This window comes from Mobula hypostoma, chromosome X1, assembly GCF_963921235.1.
Source record: "Mobula hypostoma chromosome X1, sMobHyp1.1, whole genome shotgun sequence".
Classification (NCBI taxonomy): domain Eukaryota; kingdom Metazoa; phylum Chordata; class Chondrichthyes; order Myliobatiformes; family Myliobatidae; genus Mobula; species Mobula hypostoma.
The window spans coordinates 68,642,484-68,660,574 of NC_086128.1; the positions used below are offsets into that span (position 1 = coordinate 68,642,484).

At 52.4% G+C, this 18,091-nt stretch overlaps 1 protein-coding gene across 2 annotated transcripts in view; it reads right to left on the bottom strand.

The window, feature by feature from the left end:
* Nucleotides 1–16,819: 16,819 nt before the first annotated feature.
* The window catches only part of LOC134340090 (insulin-like growth factor-binding protein 4), a 72,827-nt gene continuing 71,555 nt past the window's right edge, over nucleotides 16,820–18,091 (bottom strand). For both annotated transcript variants that reach the window (XM_063036923.1, XM_063036922.1), the window contains exon 4: nucleotides 16,820–17,669. In XM_063036923.1, the coding sequence (XP_062892993.1) occupies nucleotides 17,532–17,669 (138 nt within the window). In that variant the 3' untranslated portion in view covers nucleotides 16,820–17,531. The remainder of the gene's footprint in view (nucleotides 17,670–18,091) is intronic.

Below are 18,091 nucleotides of genomic sequence, written 5' to 3' on the forward strand. Positions count from 1 at the left end.
TGATAGAGGCAGGTACATTATGATATGATATGATTATGAGGACACGCAGTCCCCTTTTATTGTCATTTAGTAATGCATGCATTAAGAAATGATAAAATGTTTTTCCAGACTTAAAAACTGACAAAAACTACATAATTATAACATATAGTTAGAACAGTGCAAAGCAATACCATAATTTGATAAAGAACAGACCATGGGCACAGTTATCCACTTTGGTGGCAAAAATAGGAAAACAGATTATTATCTGAATGGTGGCCGATTAGGAAAAGGGGAGGTGCAACGAGACCTGGGTGTCATTATACACCAGTCATTGAAAGTGGGCATGCAGGTACAGCAGGCGGTGAAAAAGGCGAACGGTATGCTGGCATTTATAGCGAGAGGATTCGAGTACAGGAGCAGGGAGGTACTACTGCAGTTGTACAAGGCCTTGGTGAGACCACACCTGGAGTATTGTGTGCAGTTTTGGTCCCCTAATCTGAGGAAAGACATTCTTGCCATAGAGGGAGTACAAAGAAGGTTCACCAGATTGATTCCTGGGATGGCAGGACTTTCATATGAAGAAAGACTGGATGAACTGGGCTTGTACTCGTTGGAATTTAGAAGATTGAGGGGGGATCTGATTGAAACGTATAAGATCCTAAAGGGATTGGACAGGCTAGATGCGGGAAGATTGTTCCCGATGTTGGGGAGGTCCAGAACGAGGGGTCACAGTTTGAGGATAGAGGGGAAGCCTTTTAGGACCGAGATTAGGAAAAACTTCTTCACACAGAGAGTGGTGAATCTGTGGAATTCTCTGCCACAGCAAACTGTTGAGGCCAGTTCATTAGCTATGTTTAAAAGGAAGTTAGATATGACCCTTGTGGCTACAGGGGTCAGGGGGTATGGAGGGAAGGCTGGGTTCTGAGTTGGATGATCAGCCATGATCATAATAAATGGCGGTGCAGGCTCGAAGGGCCGAATGGCCTACTCCTGCACCTATTTTCTATGTTTCTATGTTTCTATGAAAGTCCCATCGTCTCACGCAGACGGTGAACCTCCAGCGCCGCAAACTTGTCGATGCAGCATCCTGGAAGCATCCGACCACAGTCCGACTCCAAGTCCGTCCGAAAACTCCAGGCCTCCGACCAGCTTCCGACACCCTGCACCGAGCACCATCTCTGCCGAGCTCTTCGATCCCGGCCCCGGCAACAGGCAATAGGCAAAGCTGAGGATTCGGGGCCTTCCCCTCCGGGGATTCTCGATCGCACAGTGGTAGCGGCAGCGAAGCGGGCATTTCAGAAGTTACTCCAGATGTTCCTCCGTGCTTTCACAGCTGTCCCCATTAGGGGCTTTTAAGAGAAGTTTAGACAGGCGCGTGAGAGTGTGGAGAATGGAGGGGTATGGACATTGTGCGGGCAGAAGGTATTCGTGCAGATGACTAATTTAATTGGTCCAGCACAACATTGTGGGCCGAAGGGCCTGCTCCTGTGCTGTACTGTTCTGTGTTCTAACCTCGAGCAGAAACTCAGCAGGTTGAGCAGCGGCCGTAGAGAGGAACAAATCATCGCCACTTCGGGAGGACTGGGGGAGCAGAGGGGCAGGTGGGCAGGACCGCAGGCCAGTGAGTGACTTGGTGAACCACGGGCGGGGGGGTAGGGGCGATGGATTGGTCAGACCACACTGGGAGTCCTTGCGGGCAGCTTCGGGACGTGCTGGCTTTGGAGAGGAATGAAAGGGTCCACGTATGAGGCACGTCTGATGGCTCTGGGCCTGTACTGGCCAGAGTTCAGGAACTGACAGGGATGTCATTGAAACCAAAGGAGCAGGATTAGGCCATTTGGCCCATCGAGTCTGCTCCACCCCTTGATCATGGCAAAATCCATTTACCTCTCTGCCCCCGTCTCCTACCTTCCCCCACCCCCCCCAGTAACCTTTGACACCCTGACTTATGAAGAACCTAACAAACTCCACTTTAAATACACCCAATGACTTGGCCTCCACAGCCCCCTGTGGCAACGAATTCCACTGATTCACCACCCTCTGGCTAATGAAATTCCTCCTCATCTCTGTTCTAAATGAACATCCCTCTATTCTGAGGCTGTGCCCTCTGGTCCTAGACTCCCCCACTATAGGAAACATCCTCTCCACATCCACTCTATCTGTGTCCTCTGGTCCTAGACTCCCCCAGTATAGGAAACATCCTCTCCACATCCACTCTATCTGTGTCCTCTGGTCCTAGACTCCCCCAGTATAGGAAACATCCTCTCCACATCCACTCTATCTGTGTCCTCTGGTCCTAGACTCCCCCACTATAGGAAACATCCTCTCCACATCCACTCTATCTGTGTCCTCTGGTCCTAGACTCCCCACTATAGGAAACATCCTCTCCACATCCACTCTGTCTGTGCCCTCTGGTCCTAGACTCCCCCACTATAGGAAACATCCTCTCCACATCCACTCTATCTGTATCCTCTGGTCCTAGACTCCCCCACTTGTAGGAAACATCCTCTCCACATCCACTCTATCTGTTCCCTCTTGTCCTAGACTCCCCCCACTATAGGAAACATCCTCTCCACATCCACTCTATCTGTGTCCTCTGGTCCTAAACTCCCCTACTATAGGAAACATCGTCTCCACATCCACTCTATCTGTGTCGTCTGGTCCTAGACTCCACCACTATAGGAAACATCCTCCCCACATCCACTCTATCTGTGTCCTCTGGTCCTAGACTCCCCCACTATAGGAAACATCCTCTCCACATCCACTCTATCTGTGTCCTCTGGTCCTAAACTCCCCTACTATAGGAAACATCGTCTCCACATCCACTCTATCTGTGTCGTCTGGTCCTAGACTCCACCACTATAGGAAACATCCTCCCCACATCCACTCTATCTGTATCCTCTGGTCCTAGACTCCCCCACTTGTAGCAAACATCCTCTCCACATCCACTCTATCTGTGTCCTCTGGTCCGAGACAACCCCACTATAGGAAACATCCTCTCCACATCCACTCTATCTGTGCCCTCTGGTCCTAGACTCCCCCACTATAGGAAACATTCTCTCCACATCCACTCTATCTGTGTCCTCTGGTCCTAGACTCCCCCACTATAGGAAACATCCTCTCCACATCCACTCTGTCGAGGCCTTTCCACATTCAGTGGGCTTCAAACAGATGCCCCCACAACCACCCCCATTCTACTCACCTGCAGCAAGTGCAGAAGCCAACTGCGCTCGAACGCCCGTCATGTGATAACGCTTTGAATCCAGGAATCATTCTTGCGAAGCTCCTCTGAACTCTCTCCGACGTCATTGCACCCTTTCTCGGATAAGGGGCCCCGAAACTGCTCACAGGCCTCCAAGTGAACCCTCCTGGCTCTTCAACTCAGTCCTCCAGTGAATGAAGACCAAATCATCACCCCCCTTCTGAACCTGCGTGGCAACTTTGAAGGATGTAGCGACATGGGCCCCAAAATCCTCGTGTCCCTCCCCACTGCCAAGTCCTGCTATTAACCCCGTAGTGCATGCAGTAACCCCATCAGCAGTGGAGCACGGCAGGGACGTGTGCTTAGCCCCCCGCTCTACTCGCTTCACGCCTCTGACTGTAGCTAAGCACAGCTCCAACACCATATACAAGATTGCTGACGACACCACTGTTCTGGGCCGTATCAAGGGTGGTGATGGATCAGCATACGGGAGGGAGATTGAAAACTTGGCTAAGTGGTGTAATAACAACAACAACTCACTTAATGTCAATACGACCAAAGAGCTGATCGTAGATTTCAGGAGAGCGAAACCAGAGGTCCATGAGCCACTAATCATCGCAGGATCAGAGGTGGGGAGGGTCAGTAACTTTAAATTCCTGGTGTCACTATCTCAGAGGACCTGTCCTGAACCCATCATATAAATATAATTGCAAAGAAAGCACAACAGTGTCTCAACTTCCTCAGGAGATTGTGGATATTTGGCATGTCATTGAAAACTTCGGCAAACTTTTATAGATGTGTGGTGGAAAGTTTGCTGACTGACTGCTTTACAGCCTGGGATGGGAACACCGATGCCTTTGAGCAGAAAATCCTACAAAAGATAGTGGAACATACATCAAAGTGCTGGTGAACGCAGCAGGCCAGGCAGCATCTCTAGGAAGAGGTACAGTCAATGTTTCAGGCCGAGACCCTTCGTCAGGACTAACTGAAGGAAGAGTGAGTAAGGGATTTGAAAGTTGGAGGGGGAGGGGGAGATCCAAAATGATAGAAGAAGACAGGAGGGGGAGGGATGGAGCCAAGAGCTGGACAGGTGATAGGCAGAAGGGGATATGAGAGGATCATGGGACAGGAGGTCCGGGAAGAAAGACAAGTGGGGGGGGGATGACCCAGAGGATGGGCAAGGGGTATAGTCAGAGGGACAGAGGGAGAAAAAGGAGAGTGAGAGAAAGAATGTGTGTATAAAAATAAGTAACAGATGGGGTACGAGGGGGAGGTGGGGCCTTAGCAGAAGTTAGAGAAGTCGATGTTCATGCCATCAGGTTGGAGGCTACCCAGACGGAATATAAGGTGTTGTTCCTCCAACCTGAGTGTGGCTTCATCTTTACAGTAGAGGAGGCCGTGGATAGACATGTCAGAATGGGAATGGGATGTGGAATTAAAATGTGTGGCCACTGGGAGATCCTGCTTTCTCTGGCGGACAGAGCGTAGATGTTCAGCAAAGCGGTCTCCCAGTCTGCGTCGGGTCTCGCCAATATATAAAAGGCCACAGCGGGAGCACCGGACGCAGTATATCACCCCAGTCGACTCACAGGTGAAGTGGTGCCTCACCTGGAAGGACTGTTTGGGGCCCTGAATGGTGGTAAGGGAGGAAGTGTAAGGGCATGTGTAGCACTTGTTCCGCTTACACGGATAAGTGCCAGGAGGGAGATCAGTGGGGAGGGATGGGGGGGACGAATGGACAAGGGAGTCGCGTAGGGAGCGATCCCTGCGGAATGCAGAGGTGGGGGGGAGGGAAAGATGTGCTTAGTGGTGGGATCCCGTTGGAGGTGGCGGAAGTTACGGAGAATAATATGTTGGACCCGGAGGCTGGTGGGGTGGTAGGTGAGGACCAGGGGAACCCTATTCCTAGTGGGGTGGCGGGAGGATGGAGTGAGAGCAGATGTACGTGAAATGGGGGAGATGCATTTAAGAGCAGAGTTGATAGTGGAGGAAGGGAAGCCCCTTTCTTTAAAAAAGGAAGACATCTCCCTCGTCCTAGAATGAAAAGCCTTATCCTGAGAGCAGATGCGGCGGAGACGGAGGAATTGCGAGAAGGGGATGGCGTTTTTGCAAGAGACAGGGTGAGAAGAGGAATAGTCCAGATAGCTGTGAGAGTCAGTAGGCTTATAGTAGACATCAGTGGATAAGCTTTCTCCAGAGACAGAGACAGAAAGATCTAGAAAGGGGAGGGAGGTGTCGGAAATGGACCAGGTAAACTTGAGGGCAGGGTGAAAGTTGGAGGCAAAGTTAATAAAGTCAACGAGTTCTGCATGCGTGCAGGAAGCAGCGCCAATGCAGTCGTCGATGTAGCGAAGGAAAAGTGGGGGACAGATACCAGAATAGGCACGGAACATAGATTGTTCCACAAACCCAACAAAAAGGCAGGCATAGCTAGGACCCATACGGGTGCCCATAGCTACACCTTTAGTTTGGAGGTAGTGGGAGGAGCCAAAGGAGAAATTATTAAGAGTAAGGACTAATTCCGCTAGACGGAGCAGAGTGGTGGTAGAGGGGAACTGATTAGGTCTGGAATCCAAAAAGAAGCGTAGAGCTTTGAGACCTTCCTGATGGGGGATGGAAGTATATAAGGACTGGACATCCATGGTGAAAATAAAGCGGTGGGGGCCAGGGAACTTAAAATCATCGAAAAGTTTAAGAGCGTGAGAAGTGTCACGAACATAGGTCGGAAGGGATTGAACAAGGGGTGATAAAACAGTGTCGAGGTATGCAGAAATGAGTTCGGTGGGGCAGGAGCAAGCTGAGACGATAGGTCGGCCAGGACAGGCAGGTTTGTGGATCTTGGGTAGGAGGTAGAAAAGGGAAGTGCGGGGTGTGGGAACTATAAGGTTGGTAGCAGTGGATGGGAGATCCCCTGAGCGGATAAAGTCGTTGATAGTGTGGGAGACAATGGCCTGGTGCTTCTTAGTGGGGTCACGATCGAGGGGTAAATAAGAGGAGGTATCCGCGAGTTGTCGCTGTGCCTCGGCAAGGTAGAGGTCAGTACGTCAGACTACAACAGCACCCCCCTTATCGGCGGGTTTAATAATAAGGTTAGGATTAGTGCGGAGGGAGTGGGCCAGACTACTACAAAAGATAGTGGATTTGGCCCAGTACATCACGGGTAAAACCCTCCCAACCATTGAGCACATCTACGGGAAAAATTGCGGTAGAAAATCAACATCCATCATCAAAGACCCTCACTATCCAGGCCGTGCTCTTTTCTCGCTGCTGCCATCAGGTAGAAGATCCAGGAGCCTCAGGACTCACACCACCAGGTTCAGGGACAGTTATTACCCCCTCAACCATCAGGAAGCAGGTACAGGAGCCTCAGGACCCACACCACCCGGTTCAGGAACAATTATTACCCCTCAACCATCAGGAAGGAGGTACAGGAGCCTCAGGGCCAACACCACCAGGTTCAGCAACAGTTATAACCCCTCAACCATCAGGAAGGAGGTGCAGGAGCCTCAGGTCCCACACCACCAGGTTCAGGAACAGTTATTACCCCTTAACCATCAGGAAGGAGGTACAGGAGCCTCAGGTCCCACACCACCAGGTTCAGGAACAGTTATTACCCCTCAACCATCAGCCTCTTGAACAAAAGGGGATAACTACAGTCATTCTACTTCTGGTGTTCCCACAACCAATTATCTCATTTTAAGGACTCTCTATCTTGTTAACTCATGCTCTCGTTATTTATTGTTGTCTACTTATATTTGCATTTGCATTGTTGGCCATTGATCCTGTTCGCAGTTACTGTTCCGTAGATTTGCTAAGTATGCCCGCAGGAAAACGAATCCCAGGACATGTACCTACTCTGATAGTAAATTTTACTTTGAACTTTGAACAGGATGGAGCAGACGGTGGTTGGTGCGAAACATAATTTGAGGAAGTTTCTGTTCTTTAGCTGCAACCTATTGCTGACTTATGTGTGATAATGTACGTTGCACGGTGTGCACCTTGGTCCTGAGAAAAGTTGCTTTGTTTGGCGGTTTAGATGTAGGTAGTTCAAATGATGATGATTTTCAAATTCCACACTGAGAGAATGCAAAGTTATCGTATCATGTTTAGTTCTGGGCGCCTCATTATGGGAAGGATGTGAAAGCTTTCGAGAGGGTGCCGAGGAGATTTGCCAGGATGCTGCCTGGATTAGAGAGGGCATGGAGGAGATTCACCAGGATGCTGCCTGGATTAGAGAGGGTGCAGAGGAGTTTCACCAGGATGCTGGCGGGATTAGAGAGGGTGCAGAGGAGATTCACCAGGATGCTGCCTGGATTAGAGAGGGTGCAGAGGAGATTCACCAGGATGCTGCCTGGATTAGAGAGGGTGCAGAGGAGATTCACCAGGATGCTGCCTGGATTAGAGAGGGTGTAGAGGAGATTCACCAGGATGCTGGCTGGATTAGAGAGGGTGCAGAGGAGATTCACCAGGATGCTGCCTGGATTAGAGAGGGTGCAAAGGAGATTCACCAGGATGCTGGCTGGATTAGAGAGGGTGCAGAGGAGATTCACCAGGATGCTGCCTGGATTAGAGAGGGTGCAGAGGAGATTCACCAGGATGCTGCCTGGATTAGAGAGGGTGCAGAGGAGATTCACCAGGATGCTGCCTGGATTAGAGAGGGTGCAGAGGAGATTCACCAGGATGCTGCCTGGATTAGAGAGGGTGCAAAAGAGATTTACCAGGTGCTTCCCAGATTACAGAGCACATTTTATGAAAAAAGGTTGAGCCAGCTCGGGCTTTTCTCTTTGGAGTGAAGGAGGATGAGAGGTGACTTGATAGAGATGTACAAGAGGATAAGAGGCGCAGATCAACTGGACAGCCAGAGACTTTTTCCCAGGGTGGAAATGGCCAATACGAGGTCGCATAATTTTAAGGTGCTTGCAGGAAAGTGTAGGGGAGGAATCAGAGATAAGTATTTTTAGACAGAGTGGTGGGTCAGGGGTACTGGTAGAGACATTAGGGACATTTAAGAAACGCTTGGATAGGCACTCGAGTGATAGAAAGATGGAGGGTTATGTGGGAGGGAAGGGTTAGGTTGATCTGGGAGCAGGTTAAAGGGTCAGCACCATATTGCGGGCCAAAGGGACTGAACTGTGCTGTGATGTTCCACGTTAACAAACCTAAAAGCTGAGTTGGCAATATGTTGGCTCAATGCCGTGGGCTCTCCTTTCACCACAGTGGATGTGAGTACCGCTGGACGATCATCACAGAGGCAGGTCACCATGCTCTTCTTGGGCACCGGCATAACTGGAGCCAGCCTGAAGCAGGTGGGTACCTCAGACTGCCGAAGTACGAGAGGTTAAAGATCTCGGTGAACACTCCAGCCGGTTGATTAGGGCGGGTCTTTAGTGCCCCAACACTGAACTGCTCCCACAACCTTCCGGAGGGAAGGCCTCAAGATCCCCGGCTTTGCCTGCTGCTGGCGACCGAGGCTGAGGTCGAATCGTTTGGATAGAGATGGCGCTCGGTACTCGGTGTCGGAGAGCTGATTCGGAGGGTTCGAAGCTTTGGGACGACTCAGAGTCGGACTGTGGTCGGGCATGGCAGGGAGAGTTTTTCTTCCTTCTCCCGTCTGCGTGAGATGTGGGACATTTGAGAGACTTTGAACTTTTTTACTGTGCCCATGGCCTGTCCTTCATCAAGTTATGGTATTGTTGCACTGTTGTAACTATATGTTATAATTATGTGGTTTTTGTTAGTTTTTCAGTCTTTGTTTGTCCCGTGTTTTTGTGATATCACACTGGAGGAATATTGTATCATTTCTTAATGCATGCATTACTAAATGACAATGAAAGAGGACTGCGTATCCTCATAATCTAATCTAATCTAACCTATGGAGTCACTTCCAAGGACTGTTCTCGAAATTTATTGCTTATTTATTTATTATTCAGTGGGCACGTGGCTAAGTGGTTAAGGCATTCGACTAGTGATCTGAAGATCATGAGTTCGAGCCCCAGCCGAGGCAGCATGTTGTGTCCTTGAGCAAGGCACTTAATCACACATTGCTCTGCGACGACACTGGTGCCAAGCTGTATTGGTCCTAGTGCCCATCCCTTGGACAACATCGGTGTCGTGGAGAGGGGAGACTTGCAGCATGGGCAACTGCCGGTCTTCCATACAACCTCGCCAGGCCTGCGCCCTGGAGAGTGAAGACTTTCCGGGCGCAGATCCATGGTCTCGCAAGACTAAAGGATGCCTTAAAAAATTTGATTCATTATTATTATTTCTTTCTTTCGATGTGACAGTCAGTTCTGATGGAAATCATTCGGATTTGTATTTGCAGAGTTGGTCATCTATTGCACATTGGGTTTTTTCTTCTTTCTATGCTGTTGGGTGCAATCTTTCATTGACTCTCTTGTGTTCCTTTGAATCTAATGTGAAAGCCCACATGAAATTGAACTTCAGGGTTGTATATGGTGGCATATATGCCCTTTGATAATAAATTTGCTTTGACTTTGACCAGAGGGGATAACTTCACCCACCCCAACACTGAACTGTTCCCCCAACTTACGGAATCACTTTCAAGGGTACACAATCTCGCATTCTCGATATTTATTGCTTATTTATTTATTTATTATTTGTTTTTTGTTTAGTGTTTCTTTGTACTTACTATGAATGCCCACAAAAAAATTGAATCTCTGGGTTGTGCATGGTGACATATATGCACTTTGATAATAAATGTACTCCCAACTGTGAACAGAGGGGATAACTTCACCCACCTCAACACTGAACTATTCAATAGCCAATAGGCGCAGGAGTAGGCCATTCGGCCCTTCGAGCCAGCACCGCCATTCGCTGTGATCAATTCCCCCGACCCATAGACTCTCTTTCAAGGATACACAACCTCGTGTTCTCGATATTGATTAATTATTATTTTGCTTTCTTTTTCGGGTGTTTCTTTGTATTTACTCTGAATGCCCACCAAAAAAAAAATTGAATCTCAGGGTTGTATACGGTGATGTAAATGTACTTTGATAATAAACTTGCTCCCAACTTTGAACAGAGCGGATAACTTCACCCACCAAATCACGGAAGCGTTCCCCCGACCTATCACCTCATGTTCTTGATAGTTACTGCTTATTTATTTTCTTTTTCTATTTTCACAGTTTGCCCTCTGGTTGTTTGTGGTCTTGTACGCATCCTTTCACTGAACCTCATGCGTTTCTTTGTCCGTACTGAGAATGCTGTCCAGCAAATGAACCTCTACGGTGACGCATTTGTCCTTTGGCAACAAACTCACCTCGAAGTTTGGGCCGAGGGGCCTGTTCTTGGTCGGTGTTCAACGTGTTTTGGAGTCAGCCATGAACGAGAGATTCTGCAGATCCGGAGTACGGCACAAAACGCTAGAAGGACCCATCAGGTCTGGCGGAGTCTGCGGAAATCAATGAACTGTCGACGTTTCGAGCCGCGACCTTTCTCCCGGACTCGTGACAGAAGTACCGTGGACCGCAACGCCTCACAAACAGCAGAGAGCCGCCGAGAACGGTACTCCAGCAGGAATGCACGGGTAACCGGACAATATCCGTTGCATTCTGCTGCCTTTATCAATCAGTAAATACAAAAGAAAAATGCACAGAAACACTATAGATTTTGAAAAGGCTCCTCGACCCACGCTGCAGTGCCGAACCAGCTACAAAAAGTAAATTTTTTTAAAAACCCAAAAGCTGATCCCTCCTACTTACATCATGTCCTAATCCCTCCATCCCCCTCACATCCATCTGCCTATTCAAACGTCTCTTAAAAGCCTCTCACATAAAAGTTGCTGGTGAACGCAACAGGCCAGGCAGCATCTATAGGAAGAGGTACAGTCGATGTTTTGGGCCGAGACCCTTCGTCAGGAAAAGCCTCTAATGTATTTGTCTCTACCACCATACCAGGCAGCTCATTCCAAGCATCCACCACTCTCTGAGTGAAAAAACTTGCCCCTCACATCCCCCTTGAACCTACCCCCCTCTCACCTTCAATGAGTGCCCTCTGGTGTTAGACATTTCAACCCTGGGGAACAGATGCCACCTGACCACTCTATCTACGCCTCTCTTGTAATCCTCTATCAGATCTCCTCCCAGTCTCCGGCGCTCTAGACAAAGAACTCAAATTTGTCCAGCCTCTCATGTTAGCACACGCCCTCTAAACCAGACAGCATCCTGGTAAACCTCTTCTGCCCCCTCTCCAAAGCCTCAACATCCTTCCTACAGTGGGGTGACCAGAACTGCGTGCAGTATTCCAGATGCGGCCTAACCATTCTATAAAGTTGCACCATAACCTTTGAACTCAAGGCCTCGACTAATACAAGCAAGCACATCACAGGTATTGAGGATCGCCGTCGTTAGTATAACGTACAGAAAGCATCACCACTGTTCCTGGTATTGTAACGATTCACACCAGCCCCTCTCTTTTCCTCCAGCGAATGCTCACCCCTCCACTTCCTGTTCCTTACACCAAGTTGGTGGTCAGCTCCCCCCACCATCTCCTGACGCATCGAGCGAGTCCCGTTTGATGCCTCCACGCTCAACGGGTCCCCCTAGCACCGCAGCGTGGCGGTTGGCACAGCACTGTACAGGACCCGCGACCCAGGTTCGATTCCCGCCGCTGCCCATGAGGAATTTGTCCGTTCTCTCCCCGCGACCGCGTGGGTTTCCTCAGGGTGCTCCGGTTTCCTCCCACAGTCCGAAGACGTACTGGTCAGTAGGTTAATTGGTCACCGTAAATTGTCCCGTCATTAGACTGGGATTAATTTGTAACTCATTCGTAAGGCCAGTGATGTTGTGGGGATGGAACTGGACTCTCTGACGGTGGTGTCTGAAAAGAGGATGCTGTCCAAGTTGCATGCCATCTTGGACAATGTCTCCCATCCACTACATAATGTACTGGGTGGGCACAGGAGTACATTCAGCCAGAGACTCATTCCACCGAGATGCAACACAGAGCGTCATAGGAAGTCATTCCTGCCTGTGGCCATCAAACTTTACAACTCCTCCCTTGGAGGGTCAGACACCCTGAGCCAATAGGCTGGTCCTGGACTTATTTCCTGGCATAATTTACATATTACTATTTAACTATTTATGGTTCAATTACTATTTATTATTTATGGTGCAACTGTAACGAAAACCAATTTCCCTTGGGATCAATAAGGTACGACTATGACTATGACTACTATGACTATTGCTGGTTAGCTTAAAGGACCTTTCCGACACTGTATCTCGATAATGAAATTTTTAATAATGCTCTGGCCCATAACCCACCAAATACTTCCTATTCATAAATCAGTCCAGGTGCTCTGTAAATTCATGAGCCTCCTGGTGCCTGGATAATCTTGATTAGCCAGGGTGTCAAAGATTACGGGGAGAGAGATCCATCCAGTCTGCTCCACCATTCAATCATGGGCTGATCCAATTCTTCCAGTCATCCCCACTCCCCTGCCCTCTCCCCATACCCTTTGATGCCCTGGCTAATCAAGAACCTATCTATCTCTGCCTTAAACACGCCTAATGACTTGGCCTCCACAGTCGCTCGTGGCAACAAATTCCACAGATTTACCACCCTCTCACTAAAGTAATTTCTCCGCATCTCAAAAAGGACGTCCTTCAATCCTGAAGTCGTGCCCTCTTGTCCTAGAATCCCCTGCTGTGGGAAATAACTTTGCCGTATCTAATCTGTTCAGGCCTTTTAATATTCAGAATGTTTCTATGAGATCCCCACCCCATTCTCCTGAACTGCAGGGAATACAGCCCAGGAGCTGCCAGACGTACAGAATGGGGTTGAGAGGGAAAATAAATCAGCCATGATCAACTGGGAAAGTAGATCTGATGGGCCGAAAGGCCTGCTCCCGCCCCTTTGTCTGATGGTCTTGCTACAGGCCAGATGGGAGGAGGGCCCGGATTCGTGGGGAGGGGTGGTGCACATTTCCAGGCCTGATGCTTCACCACCAGACACAAGGCCAGGAGTGGTGGAAATAGGCCCCGATGGGCCCAACAGCCCAATTCTGCTCCTACACCTTACGCTCTCTGGCCTAGTACCCTCCCAGGAAAGTGGCCGCAGCAGGCTAGCAGCCCGGCACGGTGGGGGGAAGCTGCTGCCCCCAGTCCACCTGTACGCGACTGTCGAGGCCTGAGGGCCGGAGGCCCAGAGGCGGCCTTGTCCTGGAGACAGAAGCCTGTTCGCGTGGTGCGAAATCAGTTTGTGGAAAGATTTATTCATCGCGGAATAGACTTCTCCGGCCCTTCGAACTGCCCCGCCAATCCTGATCTAATCACGGGGCAATTTACATTGACTAACTGCCCCACCAACCAGCACATCTTCGGACTGTGGGGGGGAAACCAGAGCACCTGGAGGAAACTCACGCGGCCGCGGGGGGAGAACGTACAGACTCCTTACGGGCTGCAACGGGAATCGAACCCTGCTCGCTGGCAACCTAATAGCGTGACTCTAACCACTACGCTACCCACAGGCGTCATGGTGGTCTGTGTTGCTCTGCTGAGTTGGCGTCAGAACGTGTGGGACCCTCCCCCTCCACTAGCCCATCCCCAAGTTGTGTTGGCCCTTTCCGCCTTTCACTGTGGGGCGACACCCAAACGCAAAACGGTGGAGGAACCCAGCAGGCCAGGCAGCATCTGTGGAGAGGGAATAAACAGCTGACGTTTCGGTCTGGCACCGTCCTTCCGGGCCGGAAAGGGAAGGGTGAGGAGCCCACGAAAGTGGGGAGGAAGGGGTGGGGTGCAAGGTGACAGGTGAGACCAGATGGGGATGGGGAAGAGCACAAGCTGGCAGGTGAGGGGGAAGGTGGGGTAGGAGGACAAGCTGACAGGTACCAGGTGAGACCAGGTGAGGGGGGAAGGTGGGTAGGAGGACAAGCTGACAGGTACCAGGTGAGGGAGGAGGTGGGTAAGAGGACAAGCTGACAGGTACCAGGTGAGGGGGGAAGGTGGGGTAGGAGGACAACTTGACAGGTACCAGGTGAGGGGGGAAGGTGGGTAGGAGGACAAGCTGACAGGTACCAGGTGAGGGGGAAGGTGGGTAAGAGGACGAGCTGACAGGTACCAGGTGAGGGGGGGAAGGTGGGTAGGAGGACAAGCTGAGAGGTACCAGGTGAGGGAGAAGGTGGGTAGGAGGACAAGCTGACAGGTACCAGGTGAGGGGCAAGGTGGGTAGGAGGACAAGCTGACAGGTACCAGGTGAGGGGGAAGGTGGAGTAGGAGGACAAGCTGACAGGTACCAGGTGAGGTGGAAGGTGGGGTAGGAGGACAAGCTGACAGGTACCAGGTGAGACCAGGTGAGGGGGGAGGTGGGGTAGGAGGACGAGGTGGGCAGGAGGACAAGCTGACAGGTACCAGGTGAGACCAGGTGAGGGGGGAGGTGGGGTAGGAGGACGAGGTGGGCAGGAGGACAAGCTGACAGGTACCAGGTGAGGGGGAAGGTGGGTAGGAGGACAAGCTGACAGGTACCAGGTGAGGGGGAAGGTGGGTAGGAGGACAAGCTGACAGGTACCAGGTGAGGGGCAAGGTGGGTAGGAGGACAAGCTGACAGGTACCAGGTGAGGGGGAAGGTGGAGTAGGAGGACAAGCTGACAGGTACCAGGTGAGACCAGGTGAGCGGGGAGGTGGGGTAGGAGGACAAGGTGGGCAGGAGGACAAGCTGACAGGTGAGACCAGGTGAGGGGGGCGGTAGGTGGGTGGGTGGAAGAGAGGGGCAAGAAGTGAGAAGCTTCTATCAGGTGACAGGTGGAAAAGACAAATCTGATAGGAGAGGAGAGTGGACCGTGGGAGAGAGGGAGGGGCACCGGGCAGCTGAGGACAAGAGAAGGGGCGAGAGGGAATGGGGGATGGGAAGAGAGAGAAGGGGAGAGAGGAGAAATTATCTGAAGTTAGAGACGTGGATGTTCTTGCCATCAGGTTGGAGGCTGCCCGTATGAAACTTGAGGCTTTGCTCCTCAACCTGAGGGAGTACTGAATCGAAAGTTGGAAGTGTAGAGAGTCGGGGGCGGTGAGCCGAGGAGGTGATGGGTCACCTGATCCAGTGTGGGAGCCGTGCGCCAGTCCTCGAAAGGCGATCCTGGACCAGGGCACCAACTGTGCCAGGGTCAGCCGGGTTTATGGTGCGGGAATGCCCGCTCGGGTCGGGCAGGGAGGGTGTGTTTCCAGTCGGAGATCTCCGGGTGGACGGGGCGTCGGGACCTCTCCCTCGTACAGGTGACGGGCCTGGGCAGCTCATCTGGGAGAAAGGGGCAAAGGCGGGTTACTGGCGCCTTAAAACCTGTCGCTCCGGGCAGACTGGGCTCGTCAGCCGCGGTTGGCAGCTCATCCAGGAGAAGGAAAACTCTGATCTCAAACCTCCCGCTGCCTTGCGGCTCGACCCACTCACGGGGAAAGGCTTCAGGAGTAAACCCCACCCCCGAGGGAAAAATCTGGTGCTGGAGTCCCCGAGGCAGTCCTACGTTGAGCTCGACGCTGACTGGCAACTCCTGGTGCCAAACTGTGTCGACCTCTCCCGTTCCTTTGGGTTTATCAGCTGTGCGGAGAAGGGTGGGGGGGTTTGCCTACGATCTTGTGGGCAGCTGGGACCTGACCAACGGCGGGCCTCTCCAGATACAACCGGCTACTGTACTCACCCCTGGCCAGCACAGCTAAGCGACCCTCCCTCTCCCGTCACCTGCACCTCACTGGGACCCAAACACGAGGGGCCGGGGCTGAACGGCGGGTAGATCTGACAGCCTCTTCCTTCGCATCCTTGCCTCAGGCACCCACCTGGCTCCACCAAGGACCGTGACCGGGCGTGGACGAGCTGGCAGGAGGGAAGAACCTCCTGGTGCGGTCGGCCTCTGTGAGTTGTCCGCCCTGCCGTCGGCGCCCGCGAGATCCCTGCCCCGCGGGGCAGCGCCCGAGTGCTCCCTGGCTCCCCACGCCTTCCCCGCCAGCGCCCCATCCGGACGCCGCGTGGACTCTCCTCTGCCGCGAGCCCGAACTGTTGAGGGTGTGTGCGTGAAGCTGAGGTCGATGGGAGCGGCGAAAGATTACGGGGAGAAGGCAGGAGAATGTCGATTGAGAGGGACAGCAAGTCGGCCATGATGGAATGGGGGGGAGCAGGCTCGATGGGCCAAGCGGCCTGACTCTGCCCTCCCCCGTGTCCATTGAGGGCTCTCCCTGACAGAACTAAGGTTTTCCCTCAAAGGGGGGACGTTGAGAGGGAGGGCACGGGGATCGGTGTCGCCCGACCAGCCTCGACAAGCACAAGACGAATTTGTAAACGCTTTCAGGTAGAAATGTTTATTCGTAAATTCCGGTGTGAGGTGACCACGTTACGCATTTATATTTGTTGTGTTTTTTTATAAATGATTGTGTTCTTCAACTCGTGTGTGTGTGTCTGTGTGTCTGTGTGTGTGTCTGTGTGTCTGTGTGTCTGTGTGTGTCTGTGTGTGTGTGTGTGTCTGTGTGTGTGTCTGTGTGTCTGTGTGTGTGTCTGTGTGTCTGTGTGTCTGTGTGTGTCTGTGTGTGTGTGTGTCTGTGTGTCTGTGTGTGTCTGTGTGTCTCTGTGTGTCTGTGTGTGTGTGTGTGTGTGTGTGTGTCTGTGTATCTGTGTGTGTGTCTGTGTGTCTGTGTGTGTGTGTGTGTGTGTGTCTGTGTGTCTCTGTGTGTCTGTGTGTGTGTGTCTGTGTGTGTGTGTCTGTGTGTGTGTGTGTCTGTGTATCTGTGTGTGTGTCTGTGTGTCTGTGTGTGTGTGTGTGTCTGTGTGTCTATGTGTGTCTGTGTGTGTTTTATTTGTTTGTTCTGAGCCGGGTCCGGAGTGGAAGTTGTCCCGTCTCCCCTTTAACACCCGCACGCAGGAAAGGGCGCTGAGCGACCTCCGACCTGCCCCATTATCCGGGGAGGGAGGATTTCCCTCCCTCCCTCCCTCCGTCCCACCGGGACTGAGGGGGCAGGAGCCAGCAGGCTGAAGGAGCGAGGCTGGATCTCACGAAACCCAGGGTGTGACGGAGAGGCCAGTCCGTCATGCCTGCCCCTCAACGCCCCCCTGGACGAGACGCACGTCCCCCGCCCCCCAGCTGACCCCCGGGAGCGAGGTTCCTTTCACAAGTGAGGCGGCGAGTGAGGACAGAGAGATACGCAAACATTTTTTTTTACAACAGACGGGGGCCGGTTTGACCACACAGACACTCGGGACGAGAGGGACGGTCTGCCCCTGCCCACACGGCATCCATCCCCTCGTTCGACAGAGACAGCACCAAAGATTACTCGGGGGTGTTTGTTGGCGGGGGGGTGTGGGGGTGGGGGTGGGCAGGGTGTGGGAGGCTCCACGAGGCCCCCACCCCACCCCACCCTCAGTCCTGCGCCTGTCCCATGCGGAAGTGGTGGCAGTCTATCTCCCCCTGCACCTCCGGGGTCCCCAGGAGTTTCACCCCCGTCTTCACGTCCACACACCAGCACTTGCCACGTTGCCCGTCCAGGGAAGGGTGACACTGCAGTGGAGAGAGAGGGTGGGGGGGTGGGGAGAGAGGGAGGGGGGAGACAGAGGGGAGGGGGTGGGGGTGGGGGGAGAGAGAAGGGGGTGGGAGAGAGAGCAGGGGGTGGGGAGAGAGAAGGGGGTGGGAGAGAGAGCAGGGGGTGGGGAGAGAGAAGGGGGTGCGGGAGAGAAGGGCGGTGGGGAGAGAGAAGGGGGGTGGGGGAGAGAGAGAGGGGAGTGGGGGAGAGAGAAGGGGGTGGGGGAGAGAGAAGGGGGTGAGGGGGGAGAGAAGGGGATGAGGGGGAGAGAAAGGGGTGGGGGAGAGAGAAGGGGGGTGGGGGAGAGAGAAGGGGGTGAGGGGGAGAGAAAGGGGTGGGGGAGAGAGAAGGGGGTGAGGGGAGAGAGAAGGGGGTGGGGGAGAGAGAGAGGGGAGTGGGG